Source organism: Callithrix jacchus, chromosome 5 (genome assembly GCF_049354715.1).
Source record: "Callithrix jacchus isolate 240 chromosome 5, calJac240_pri, whole genome shotgun sequence".
NCBI lineage: Eukaryota > Metazoa > Chordata > Mammalia > Primates > Cebidae > Callithrix > Callithrix jacchus.
The window spans coordinates 68415074-68430147 of record NC_133506.1 but is presented as its reverse complement, the minus strand read 5'-3'; the positions used below and the strand labels follow the sequence as shown (position 1 = coordinate 68430147).

General features: G+C 46.2%; 1 protein-coding gene across 2 annotated transcripts in view; it reads left to right on the top strand.

Moving 5' to 3' along the window:
* LOC103791277 (POTE ankyrin domain family member A-like) overlaps nt 1-13982 on the top strand; it is a 117668-nt gene extending 103686 nt beyond the window's left edge. For both annotated transcript variants that reach the window (XM_078372544.1, XM_078372542.1), the window contains one exon: nt 5240-13982. In XM_078372544.1, the coding sequence (XP_078228670.1) occupies nt 5240-5269 (30 nt within the window). In that variant the 3' untranslated portion in view covers nt 5270-13982. The remainder of the gene's footprint in view (nt 1-5239) is intronic.
* The last annotated feature ends 1092 nt before the right edge of the window (nt 13983-15074 follow it).

Here is a 15074-nt window from a genome sequence, read left to right as displayed (position 1 = left end):
GCAGGGTGCGTCAGCAGTGGGCGTGTATCTCAGTAGGGACGGGTTGCCTCAGCAACGGCAGGCTGCGTCAGCAATGGGCGTGTATCTCAGTTGGCGCGGGTTGCCTTGGTAATGGTGGACGCCCCTCCCCCTCAGAGCTTCTCGGGCCATCTGCCTGGGGCTTGTTTGAAATCACGGTTTTTTTCATCCCACTGGGCCAAACCTAACTCTCTGTCCCTGCGATCCCCTGGCTGGCCCACTGTCCAAGACTAGCTCAGTCTCAAGTCCAGCCCTCTCACGTCTCCTGTTGCTGGTTCAACGGGGCACCCAGACAAGCGCGCCCTGTGGGGAGCACTGGGTAGGGCCGGCCACCGCCACCCCGGCTGCCGGCTTCGCCAGGCAGAGGTTCTGCCTGGCATCCCACGTCTCCTCTTCACTTGGGAATTTCCCCATTCCGTGGGCAACAAAGATCAGTCTGGAAGTGCAGCTCAGACTCACCTTTCCGCGGACACAACGCGAGCTCCAATCTTGGGCTGTTCTCACAGCGCCATCTTGAGTCCTCCCCCCTATTCTGCAGCTTTTTAATGAAATGTTCTGTAAGTGTCTGCTAGGTCCCTATGGTCTGCAGTGCAGGTTAATTTTGATGTTTCTTTATCGATTTTCTGTTTAGATCTTTACAATGCTGAAAGTCAGGTGATGGAGTCCTCATCTACTATTGTACTGGGGACTGTCTCTTTAGTTTCAGTGATGTTTGTTTTATAGATCTGTGTGCTCAGGTGTTAAGTGCATATACCTTTATGACTGTTGTATACTCTTGCTGAATTGATCCTGTTATTATTATATAATGACCTTCTTTTTTTCTTTTATTTATTTATTTTTTGACTTAAGATCTATTTTGTCTGGTAGAAATATAGCTGCTCCTGCATGCTTTTGGTTTCCATTTGCAGCTGTGTAGTTACAATGTCCTTTCCTTCGGGTTCCACTATCATTTTCTTCACTATCCTTAAAACCCTTCCTACCAGCCTCTTCGAGGACCACCAGGCTTCCACTCACAGTCGCTTTAAGACTTTTTGTTTTCATGCTTATATGACAAGTCTATTCAAAACTGTTGCCAGCAGTCTCCAGTTACCCTAGATATGCTTATGGGGAGGGGGGTGCATTCTGAATTGCCTGGCCAACTTAATTACCCTAATGAGGCTTATACTCAGATAACCTCCTTGGCGATGTGTGCCTGGAGGCAGTTACCATCATCCAGTGTTAGGATGGAGGAGCTTGCTAAAATTCGTCAGGGATCTGACGAGCCTTTTCAGGAATTTGTCTCACGCCTCCTCCAGGCTGTTACACGCCAGGTTGGCAATGATGAAGCTGGATCTCTATTGGTGAAACAATTGGCTTTTGAGAATGCTAATACGGCATGCCAGGCATCCATGAGGCCCTTTAAACGTAAAGACACCTTAACTGATTATATTCGCCTCTGTGCTGATATCAGACCTGCTTATCAACAAGGTCTTGCTCTAGCAGCTGCTCAAGCAGGTATGTCTATTGCCACCTTTTTAAAACAGAGACCCAACCAACCTAGACCGCCCCTTAAATTTTTTCATTGTGGCAGTCTGGGCCATATGGCTAGACAGTGTCAAGTTCCTTTTGCTCCACAGCCTCAGATGTTAGCTTTGCCAGCACCCCCAGATCCTACTTTTACTTCTCCTTCTCCTGTCACCCCATCACCCCAACCACATCAACCAGGTTTGTGCCCTCGCTGTCACCGTGGCACCCATTGGGCCAACGAGTGCCACTCTAAGCATGATGCCCAGGGCAATCCTCTCCCTCAGCAATTGGGAAACTCCCAGGGGGGTCAGTCCCAGCCCCCGCAAAATATCAGGACACCTTATGTTCAAGCTCCTGTCCTGAGTTTGAGCGCAAATCCGTTTCTCAACTCTGCAGAGCAACACCGAACAGCACAGGACTTGACCTCTGTGTCACCGCCTGACAGGTATTAAGCCCTGACATGGGACCCCAAGCCATCCCTACGGGCATTTTTGGCCCTCTTTTCTCAGGATATATTGGTCTTATTTTAGGTCATAGTAACTGTTCCTTGAGAGGTCTGAATGTATTACCTGTTGTTGTTGATGCTGATTACTCAGGAGAAATTAAGGTGTTTGCTTGGTCGCCTACAGGTGTTTTCACGCTGAGTCCTGAATTGTTGTTTGCTCAACTGCTTCTCACTCCTATTGATACCTCAGCTGACTCTCAATTGTCGACTAAAGTTATAGGTAACAAAGGTTCTGAGCCTTCTTCTTCTTATGCTTACTGGGTTCAAGCCATTTCATCTATCAGACCTGAACTTACCATTAAAATTAATGGCAAAACATTTAAAGGCCTCCTGGACACAGGGGCTGATGTGTCTGTAATTCCCATAAATATTGGCCTTCTCAATGGCTTACAACTACTGCCATGACTTCTCTACAAGGCATAGGAATGACTAACAATCTTATGCAATCTGCAAGTTTATTAACATGGACTGATGATGAGGGTCACTCTGGCTCATTTCACCCCTATGTAATTCCTGGTATCCCACTCAATCTTTGGGGCTGCGATGTTTTAGAAGCCATGGGGGCTCTATTGGTGACCAATCCCATTTCTCTCGACATTATGACTAAACAGGGCTACTTGCCTGGCAAGGGCTTGGGAAAACTTTGCAGGGAAATCCTGAGCCTCTTGCTCTTTTCCAGAAAACTGACCGTTCTGGCCTAGGATATTTTTCCTAGGGGTCACCATGATTCCCAACTCCCATGCTGATAAAATTACTTGGTTGTCAGATACTCCAGTGTGGGTGGAGCAGTGGCCCCTTTCTGATTAAAAGATTACAGTGGCTCATGAGGTTGGTTCGGGAACAACTCTCTGCGGGTTATATTAGACCTACTAATAGTTTTTGGAATTCCCCTATCTTTGTCATTAAGAAGCGCTCCGGTAAATGGAGGCTTTTACAGGATTTAAGAAAGGTTAATGCTACTATGAAGGTGATGGGCTCCTTACAACCCAGGCTACCTTCCCCTATTGTTGTGTCTCAGACTTGGAAACTGTTAGTGATTGATCTGAAAGATTGTTTCTTTTCCATTCCTTTGCATCCCTCAGATTGTCATCGTTTGGCCTTTAGCATACCATGCACTAATTTTGATCAACTGTATGAGCGGTACAAGTGTATTGTGTTGCCTCAAGTTATGGCTAACAGCCCCAGCTTGTGTCAGACCTTTGTGTCTAAAGCCATCCAACCTGTTCATCAATAATTTTCTGATACTCAACTATTACATTATATGGCTGATCTTCTCTTAGCTGTTCCAACTGAGACCCTTCTTTATCAAGCCTTTGAATGTTTGCAAACCTATTTGACAAAAAATAACCTTGTTATTGCACCAGATAAGGTTCAGACTGCCACTCCCTACCATTACTTGGGAAAGCTTATTGAATCTAACCAAGTTTCCTTTAAGACTCCTATTCTCTCCACAGCAAATTTAACCACACTGCATGACTTTCAGAAATTTTTAGGAGACATTAACTGGATTTGCCCGAGCTTGAAACTTACCACAGGACAATTGAAGCCCTTATTTGACATTCTCAAAGGACCCTCTCTAATCCAACTTCCCCTCGTTTTTTGACAGCTCCTGCCAAGGTGGCTTTGCAGTTAGTTCATGATACCTTGTCCAGGCAAAAACTTTCTCATATTAAGGAAAACTCCCACTGGTGTTATTGTGTTCTTCCCACTGTTTATACTCCTACTGCAGTTTCTTGGCAACAAGGTATCCTGGAATGGCTTCATCTCTCGGCCAGCTGTGGGAAAGTTGTAACATCTTACTTTGAATGAGTTTCTGTTTTGGTAGCTAAAGGTCGTGTACAGGCTCTTTCTCTTTTTGGTATTGATCCTCCTGAAATCCTTGTTCCTTATTCTAGCACTCAGCAACAGTGGCTTTGGCAGTTCTCTGACTCCTGGCAATTGGCCTGTGCTGGCTTTTCTGGTCAAATACTGTGCCATTATCCTGCTGATAAATTGTTACATTTTTACTCCCAAAACTTCCTTATTTTTCCACAGACCTGCCTCAAGTCACCATTATCTGAAGCATGCTTAGCCTTTACTGACGGCTCCTCTTCTGGTATTGCTGCAGGCACTGTTAACACACACCCTTTTTGGTTTCAGACCCCAGAATACTCCACTCAGTGCATGGAGCTCCTGGCAGTTCAACATGTCCTGACTAATTGGGATGTCCCTTTGAATATTACTCTGATAGTCAATATGTTGTTAATTTGGTTCAAAATCTGGAAACAGCCCCTTTGTTTTTTTCTGACTCCTCTTCTATAATTCATCTTTTGCTCCTCTTACAGCAGACACTTCACCGCAGATTGCATCCTTTTTTCATTGGTCATATCAGAGCCCATTCCTCCCTGCCAGGTCCTCTAACTGAGGGCAACACTCAAGCTGATCAGCTCACTCAGTGTATTTTTCCTGTTCTGTCCCCTGTACAGCAGGCTGAGACTTCTCACACCCTGCATCTTCAGAATGCTCACAGTCTGTGATTGCAATTTCAGATTACCAGAGAACAGGCCCACCAAATTGTTAAACAATGCACAGCCTGTTTGCCTTACTTGCCTGTTGCTTGCCACTATGGGGTGAATCCCCGAGGACTGCAAACTGGTCATGTATATCAAATGGATGTTACTCATTTTCCCCCCTTTGGTAAATTATAATATGTACATGTTTCCATTGACACTTTTTCTCATTTTGTAGTTGCTACCGCTCATGCTGGAGAAGCAGTTAAGGATTTTGTAGCACATTGCCTAACCGTTTTTTCTATTATTGGCCCACCTAAAATCCTGAAGCCAGACAATGGACCTGCTTATACCAGCAAAAAATTTGCTTCCTTTTGCTCTCATTTTCAGATTTCTCACCATACAGGCATTCCTTTTAATCCTCAAGGCCAAGGCATCATCGAAAAAAGCCGTGCTGTTTTGGAAAATTTACTACACAAATTAAAACATGGTCTGATTTCTGACTTACTACATAAAACCCCTCACACTTGGCTTAAACATGCTGTTTACGTTTTTAATGTCTTAACTTTAGATGCTGATGGACTCCCACAACGGATCGTCATTGGCACCCTAATAATGTATCTCATCCCCAGGTCTTGTGGAAAGATGCTCTCACTAACCAATGGCATGCTCCAGATCCAGTCCTAATATGGGGATGAGGACATGTTTGTATTTTTCCCAGGTCTGCTTCCTCTCCAATTTGGGCTCCTGAACACCTTGTCAAGCATGAATTCTCCACCAGGCAGTGCAAACGCCCTGATACCCCGTTTTCATCGTCTCTGGCTGACGCTACCCCCGCCTCACCACCGCCGTGGGACTCGTCAAGCAGCTCAATTAGCGAACTTCTAGACTCCGCAACGAGGCAGCCCCCTGCCGATGTGGGCCCAGATGCACCGTCTGACTGCTGAAGCAGCTGCCCTGGTCGCATCTTCCGGACAATCCCATTCTCCTACTGTTATGTTTATTGCTATAATAGCTATATTGTCTTGTCATTTGGCACAGGCCTTCCCTCTCCCTAATTCTCGTGTTATGTGGGCTTATGTTCCCGACCCTCCTTTTCTTCGACCTGTTACCTGGAATGATCCCACCTTCCCTGTCTACATTAATGATACTTTTATTCTTGGCTTCTTTTCTTTTTCTCACATTACTCCTCAGGTTGCTACCTATACTTACTCTGCCCAAGCTGTTGCCCCTCCCATGTGCTTCTATGCCTCCAAAATCTGGGATCGTGATTCCTCTGCTAATGTCTATTCTCCTCCTTCTATTCCTCTTTCTTTTTCCAGTTCTTATTGCTTCGATCTTGGAATTTGCCAACTTCATACCTTTTCTGGCCCCTCTGACCTCTTCCCAGGTGAGACCATTTATTCTCGTGATTGGATACTCAACCATGTGGGAATTAGAGAAACTTACAACTTTTCCTCTGCTCAGCATTTTCCCCTCATTGAGCACTGGCATTGTTGACCTTCTAACTCCTCTTTGGACACTTCCCCTCACTGGCAGTTCTGTTTTCCTAACCAAAAGCAAGCTATTAATTACACCCTGCCTTCTGGTTTCTCCTTGTATAACTGGTCTGTTCTTCATCCTCTTGACATTGCCTTAGCTTGTTATGAAACACCTGATGGTTGGAGCACTCCCATTTACACTACCTTCTCTGGCAAAGCCTACGCTTTTCTCTGGAAGCTGTTTGTATCCTTATCTCCTACCTTTGTTCATGCCGGTTCCCGTAGTTTATCTTATCCCGCTAATCAGACTATTTATACTCAATCCTGCGTTGCTTCTCCTTAAGACTTTGTTTACCAGGCATTGTTTCAACCTAGTGACCTCCCCTGTGGTCCTTCTCTCTCGCAGATGCACGGTTTACTGCCGAGCTTGTGACTTCTAGTTAATTAAAGATTGTTATCCAAGTTACTGATTGTTCTGACAATATTGATAATCAGCATCACCTATTTCCCATTGATCTTTTAAATTAGTATTTGTTCCCTTTGACAGTTCCTCAGAATCATCCCCCAAGGAATTTTCTGTTCCTTTTATTGTTTGAGTAATGATCTGCATTGAGGTAATGATGTTAAAGAAAAAAGTATATAAGGAAACCTGTAGTCCCAGCTCCTTGGGAGGCTGAAGCAGGAGGATCACTGGAGCCTGAGAGTTGGAGGTTGTAGTGAGCCATGATTGCACCACTGCACTCCAGCCTGGGGCAAAAGAGCAAAACTCTGTCTCAAAAAATTAAAAATAAGTCAGAGCCAGGCTTGGTGGCTCATGTCTACAATTCTGGAACTTTGGGAGCCCAGTGAAGGAGGATAGCTTGAGTCCAGGAGTTCAAAATCCTATTTCTGCAAAAATTTAAAAATTAGCCAGGCACAGTGGTGCATAGCTGTAGTTCCAGCTACTTGGGAGGCTGAGGTGGGAGGATCGCTTGAGTCCAGGAGTTCAAGGCTGCAGTGAGCTGTGATCATGCCACGGCACTCCAGCCTGGGTGACAGAGTCTGTAAAAAAATTAAGGCTGGGCATAGTGGCTCAAGGCTGTAATCCCAGCACTTTGGGAGGCTGAGGCGGGTGGATCATTTGAGAGGTTAGGAGTTTGAGACCAGCCTGGGCAACATAGTGAAACCCCATCTCTTCTAAATATACAAAAATCAGCCGGGCGTGGTGGCAGGTGTCTGTAGTCCCAGCTACTTGTGAGGCTGAGGCAAGAGAATTGCTTGAACCTGGGAGGCAGAGGTTGTAGGGAGCTGAGATCATTGCCATTGCACTCCAGCCTGGGAGACACAGCCAGAACCTAAATAAAGAAAATAAATAAAGAACAGGGATGAGATAAGTGTGGCTGCTCTCACTGCTTCCATTCATTATTGTTACTGCAAGTTCAAGCCAGGGTGACTGGACATGAAAATGAAGTAAAAAGCATCCAGATTGAAGCAAGAGAAGAAAAAAACATCTCTGTATTTACAAACAGCCTGATGTGACATAAAACATTCCCAGGCACAATTTGTGCAGCAGAAATAGGGTGCTTCACAGGCTGCTTAGAAACCTAGTGGGTCACTCCAGCACAAACTATCTCCCTAAGCTTAATGAGGGAATGAGAGGGTAGCATGGGCCTGATGAGAGTGTTGTTTGTCCACTGGGAGAGTCTGGCTAAATTACAACTGGCCTTTACATCCTCACCAGCTCCCTGGGGACAGCCTGAAAGATATCAGATTAAAAAGTCACACTGAGATAAACCATCCTGACTCGTCTCTCAACAAAGTGACAGGTAGTAAACAGACCTAAACACGCATCATGAGGCTTGTTTTCCTTTTAAAGTCAACAGCTGGTGAATTGCACAGGGCCAGGCAGGGCAGTCAAAGGGCCTGTTTCCCCCAGCTGGGAAAAGGGCAGGAGCCCTGGACACTGGCCCCGCAGAACTCTCTCCTGTCAGTCAGGGGCCATATTACTTTTCCATCCTCCTCTGACCTTCATTACAAACCACCTGCTGATGCATCAAACCTTGGCCCACTCCTTGGGAACTCTGTACTCAGGGTGACCAGCCTGACCTGGGTTGCTCGGGGTTGTCCTGGTTTGAGTCTACCAAGTCCTCAGACCCAGCACACCAGGGCTTGCTGATTGCACCCCGGACCCTACCGGGTGGTCGTCTTTCTGGGGAAACTGGCTTCTTTTCCTCCCCGACCTCCTTGCTTTGACTTGATGGTTGCATCTGTCAGCCCAGGTGCTCAGGTGTGACATTGACCATCCCTGGCCAGCCTTGGTGCTAGCTGACCCCAAAGTGTCCTTCCTTTTCTTTCTTTTAAGACAGTCTCCCTCTCTACCCCAAGCTGGAATGCAGTGGTGGAATCTCAGCCCACTGCAAGCTCAGCCTCCTGGGTTCAAGTGATTCTCCTGTCTCAGCCTCCCAAGCAGATGGGACTACAGGTGCCTGACACTGTGCCTGGCTAATTTTTGTTTTTGTTTTTTTTCTTTCTTTCTTTTTTCTGAGACAGAGTCTTGCTCTGTCACCCAGGCTGGAGTGCAGTGGCAAAATCTTAATTCACTGCAACCTCTGCCTCTGGGTTCAAATGATTCTCCTGCCTTTGCTTCCTGTGTAGCTGGGATTACAGGCATGCACCACCACACCTGGCTAATTTTAGTATTTTTAGTAGAGATGGGGTTTCACCATGTTGGCCAGGCTGGTCTCAAACTCCTGACCTCGTGATCTGCCTGTCTCGGCTTCCCAAAGTGTTGAGATTACAGGCATGATCCACTGCACCTGGCCTAATTTTTTGTATTTTTATCAGAGATGGTGTTTTGCCATTTTTACCAGGCTGGTCATGAGCTCCTGACCTCAACTGATCCACCCACCTTGGCCTCCCAAAGTGCTGGAATCACAGGCGGGAGCCACCGCCCTGGCCCCCCAGGTCTCATTTCTTACAGATCTTGGGGTCTTCCATGTGTCTCTGGATCTTCCTGCATCATTCCCACCTCCACTCTTTGACTCTGGCCCCTCCTCTCATGTCAGATGATGGCAGCAGTAAGGAAACAATGCCTTGATTTAGCTCCTCTAGGCCCTGCACACAAGGGGTTTTGCTAAGTCTAGGAGCATTGAAAACCTCACTGCATACACACTACAACACAGATGAACCCCCCAAAATCACACCCAGTGAGAGAAGTCAGGCAAAAGGCCACAGTGTGTGATCCCATTTATATTAGATGTTCAGAATGTAAATATTTCATTTATATGTAATGCTCTGTTGCCCAGGTTGGAGTACAGTGGCACAATCTTGGCTCACTGCAACCTCTGCCTCAGGGGTTCAAGGTATTCTCCTGCTTCAGCCTCCCAAGTAGCTTGAATTACAGACATGCGCCACCACACTAGGCTAATTTTTGTATTTGTAGTAGAGACAGGGTTTCACCATGTTGGCCAGGCTGTTCTCGAATTCCTGACCTCAAGTGATCTACCTGTCATGGCCTCCCAAAGTTCTGGGATTAGAGCCACCACTCCCAGCCTTTATAGCATATAATTTTATCTCAATAAAGCTGTTAGGAAATAAACTATAGATAACAACATGATCAAGAGGTCGGGTCTTTTATCCAAGTGGATTTTTCAAATGAATCAGTTTTAAAAACTACCATTTAAAAACAAGATTATAAGTGGTATGGAAACAGTGATAGAAAATTATTGTTAGTCAAATACCGCAGATGTGGAAACTGAAGCTTAGAGAGCTCTAGGGACTTGCTCTTAATCATCACACAGCTATAGCTGAATAAGCATGGAATGGAGTCTTCTGACTTACCAACAACCACGGGTAATTAAAACAAAACCCAAAACACTAATAAAGGGATGCTAACCAAGGTAAAAAAAAAAAAATAAGTGGTATGGAAAAAAATAGAACAGGCAAGGAGAATGGGTCAGTCTTCCTTTTTTCTTTGTCAGGCACATAAAAATCTTTCATATTTTATAGATAAAACTGAGGCTTAGAAATAGTAGAATTGTGTGAATCATATCTTGATAAAGCTGTTATCTATGTCTTTATATCTATTCAGCCATCCATCCATCCATCCATCCACCCATTCATCCACCCACCCAACCATCCACCCATTCATCTACATACCCAACCCTTCATCCATCCATCCATCCATCCATGCATTCATCTGCTCATTCATCCATCCACTCATCTATCCACCCAACCAACCAACCTCCACCCATCCACCCACCCATCCATTCATCCATCCATCCATCCATCCATCCATCCATCTACACACATACATATTAGAATGGTAGAATTGCAACTAGAATTCAAGACTTGAAAGTCCTGGTGCCGTACTTATTATTCTTATTCATTTTTAAATGTCAATATCTATTATATTTTTCAAAGTTGAGCACAATATAAGTATGTTGTTCCCTGGATTCCTGATGTTTTCAGTAACCTAGGAACTCAGCATCTCACAGAGAACACAGAAGAACCTCTTGTGTCGGAGATTTCACTTGCAAACAAGCAGTTCCACAGTGGAATTCTGTGTGAACTGATGATGCGGATTTAAGAATAATCATCCCTCCTTGTTGTTTCTTATGAGATTTGTAAGGCATACTCCTACTTGCCAATACTATTTGCCAACATACTGTTCTGCCTCCTTTCTGTTTCCTCTCTTGTAAGATGCCAACAAAGCATGCAGGGTGACAGGTGGACCTCAAGCAATCCACCATGAGCTCATAACCACATCAGTCCCAGCTCATTTCTCAGAAAGCCGGAACTCTGAGCCCCACTGAGAATTTGTGTCTGAGCCCAGGCAGCAGGGACACAGCGAAGGGGGGAGGATTTTGCAGGCCGAGGTTGGGAGATGCAAAGCTGGGAGTTTCAGGGGAGAGAGAGGTTGCTGGGGATAGGGTGATGCCGGAACAGCTCAGGATTGGCCTTGAGTTCCCTACCAGAGTTGACATGATTCTGAAGACCAAGGCCACAGCTCCAATAAACCAGACCCATCCTCATTGTTAGTATCCTGGGGCCATAAGATCTAGGGGAGACAGTGCCCACTGATAGAACAAAGATAAATTTCCCAGAGCGCTAAGCATTTGTTCACCCTGATCAAGAGCCTTCACACATCCAGGGAAGGAATCATCATTCCTACAGATAACTAAGTAAGGCCATAATTCCCTGTGCACACCTGGCCATCCAAGCTCTTCCATGGTGGCTCTGTGGGGCCCTCATGCAGCCTCCATGCTCCTGCTCACAATGCCTTGCAGCTCCACCTGAGTTACACAAACCCCCCAGTGACACCAACCCGCTGCAGCCTTCTCTTCCACAGCCTCCTGTTTATTCTCAGGAGATTCAGTCTCTTTCTTTTGCACACTGAGTCCCTTCACTTGTGCTTCCACTGTGGGTGGTCACAAGCTCTGTGCCCTTTGGTGTGGATCTCTCTATTGGAGGACACAGGACACCCTTCAAGTCAGGGATGGGTGTCATCCTTCACAGAGATGGCCAAACAGCCCAGGTTCTATACACACCTGCAACACTGCTATTTCTGGCTTCTATACACAATCTCTGGCTGGGCTAGTGGCTCATGCCTGTAATCACAGCACTTTGGAAAACCTAAGTTGGCAGATGACATGAATAAATTCTGGGAGTTTGAGACCAGCCTGTGCAACATGGTGAAACATGGTCTCTACAAAAAGTTTAAAAAAAGAGAGAGAGAGAGAGAGAGAGACACGGTGGTTCACACTTGTAATCCCAGCACTTTGGGAGGCCAGAGTGGGTGGATCACCTGAGGTCAGGAGTTCGAGACCAGCCCAGCCAATGTGGTGAAGCCCTGTCTCTACTAAAAATACCAAAATTAGCCAGGTGTGGTGGTACACACCTGTAGTCCCAACTACTCAGGAAGCTGAGGCAGAAGAATCACTTGAACTTAGAGGCAGAGGTTGCAGTGAGCTAAGATCTGAGATCGCACCACTGCACTCCAGCCTGGGTGACAAAGCGAGACTCCATCTCAAAAGAAAAAAGAAAGAAAGGATGAGCAGTGTGGCTCATGTGTGTAATTCCAGCACTTTCGGAGGCCAAGGCGGGCAGATCATGAGATCAATCGATCAAGACTGTCCTGGACAACATGATGAAACCATATCTCTACTAAAAATACAAAAAGTTAGTTGGGAATGGTGACATGGGCCAGTAGTCCCAGCTACTTGGGAGGCTGAGGCAGGAAAGTCACTTGAACCTAAGAGTCAGAGGTTGCAGTCAGCCAAGATGACACCACTGCATTACAGCCTGGCAACAGAGTGAGACTTTGTCTCAAAAAACATAAAGATAAAAATAAAAAAGAGCCAAATGTGGTGGTATGTGACTAGTCCCAGCCACTTCTCTGGAGGCTAAGGTGGGAGGATCACCTGAAGCCTGGAGATGGAGGTTGCACTGAGCCAGGATTGCACCACTGCACTCCAGCCTGGCTGATGCAGTGAGGCTCTGTCCCCACAAAAAAATAAAAAATCTGCCTCTATCTACAAGAGATATCTGCTGCCAAACTCATGATGAGGAAATAATGCAATGGCCTGATTACTCTCAGAAACTTGTGAAAAATGACCAAGATCTCAGCCAGTGTTACCTTGTACTGCAAAGCCCTCAGAACCATCTGTGACATTTCTTTTTATTCACTCAAAAAAAGAAGAGATGAATTTTTTTTACAAATTACTTTATATCATTCAAATCAACACATCAAGTGGTGCATTTACAGGTGTTGGTCGAGGTGTCAGAGGCCACATTAGTAGAGGAGGGGGTAAAGTCTGAGGCCAAGTCAGGTGAAGGCTGAGTGTCAGCAGGTCAGCCACGTGAAGGAGGTGACTGAAGTACTAGAGAAGACCTAGGGGAAGGAGAGCTGAGAGGTCATGAGGAGATTCTTTAGGTACTAAAGGAGACTCATTCGAAGGTGATAGCTAAGGGAGGCCACCAAGGTAGAGAAGGTGGCTGAGGTGCCAGTGGCCACTAAGTGGACAAGTAGGCTGAGGACGCAGATGCCACACTGCTGGAGGAAGAAGGTAAGGTCCAAAAGGAAATACAGCTGGATGAGGTGGATGGGGTCCCCAAGGAAAGACAGATGAATGAGGTGGGTGCAGTCCCCCAAGATACAGAGGGGGATGAGGTTGATGTGGTCCCCCAGGACACACAGAGGTATGAGGCAGATGGGGTCCCCCAGGAAAGACATATGGATGAGGTTGATGGGGTCCCCCAGGACACATAGGGTGATGAGGTGGATGGGGTCCCCTAGGACACACAGAGGGATGAGGTGGATGGGGCTCCCTAGGACACACAGAGGGATGAGGTGGATGGGGTCCCCCAGGACAGATAGGATCAGGTGGCTGAGGTACAGCAGGATAGACAGGTGAATGAGGTGGATGAAGTCCCATAGGAGATGCAGCTGGAGGAGATGGTGGAGATCCCACAAAACAAACAGCTGGAAGACATGAAGGAGGTCCCAGAGGACATTCAATTGCTGGAAATGTCTGTGGTTTCAGAAGATCACCAGCTGGAGAGATGGTGGAGGTACCAGAGAGCACTTGACTGGAGGAGGTGACTGTGGTCTCAGAGAATCTTCACTTGGAGAAGATGATTGAGGTGGCACAGGACATTCACGTGAAGTAGGTGGTTGAAGTCCCAGAATACACGTGAGTGAAATAGGAGGTTGAGGTTCCAGAAAACACTCAAGTGGTGGAGTTGCCTGTGGTCTCAGAAAATCTTCAGCTTGAGATGGTGGTAGAGGTATCAGAGAACACTCAAGTGGAGGTGTGTGAGGCCTCAGAACATCTTCAGCTGGCGATGGTGGTAGAGATACCAGAAGACACTCAGATTGAGGTAAGTTGGGTCTTAGAAAATCTTCAGCTGAAGACAGAGGTAGAGGTACTAGAGTACACTCAGGTAGAGGTGTCTGTGGTCTCAGAAAATCACCAAGAAAGTGAAGAGATACCAGAAGACACTCTATTGAATAGGTAGTTGAGGTCTGAAGGGATACTCAAATGGTGGAGCTACCTGTAATCTCAAAAAATTATTAGTTAGTGAAAGTAGTTGAGGACCCAGAGGACACTGAATGGATGGTGTGTGTGGTCTCAGAAAATCATCAGCTGGAGACAATGGTATATGTACCAGAAGACACTGGACTAGTGGTGTCTGTGGTCTCCAAAGATTATCATCTGTAGATGGTGGTAGAGGTGCCAGAAGACACTCAGGTGGAGTTGTGTATGGACTCAGAAAATCATTGGCTAAGGGTGGTAGAGGTAACAGAAGACATTCATGTGTAGGTGTCTGTGGTTCCCAAAAATTGTCAGCTGGAGAAGGTGGCTGAGGTCCTAGAAGACACTGGAGTTGATGAGTTGTCAGAGGTCCCAGAACACCTTTAACTAATGAAAATGGTTGAGCTCCCAAGTGACACCCAGATGGAGGAGGTGGCAAGCCATCAGTGACCTTGAAGGATCAGCCATGAGGTAGTGTGAGGAGGGCAATTCTGAGCAATGATGATGCTGTGCAGCAGCCATGTAAACCTGCAGGCAGAAGGAGGAAGTGTTGTGAGATGTATTAATTTGATGAACAGAACCACCATCAACAACACAGGCTGAAACTTATGTTGCTGCTGATAGTTTTTGCACCTTTCCATCCTCCAGGTTTCAAAGTAGCACATCAGTATCATGAAGTCACCCTTCCACTAAGTACTACCGACAGCTTGGAAGTGAAGAAAAGTCATTGGGAAAAACTGTTTTCTCCACATGCCATTGTGTTTGTCTGCAAATATCGGCAGGTGGGGGGCCTACCCCAGGGGAGACAGAGTCATAGCACAGTAAGGAAGAAGCACGTTTCTGACACGAGAGTGTCTATGTCTATCTTCATTCCTCCCTCACCACCATCACCAGAGCGTGCTCCTTGCATCAGATAAACAGCAAGTAAGAGAGGCATGAAAAGTGCATTGTCCACACATGCATTGAAGCTTCTTTTTGGAGAATGTTCTCCAGGACTTTTATGTTCTGTCTCTGATTCTCAGAACTCTGCAAGTCAGTGTGACCACCTGCTCCAAATAGA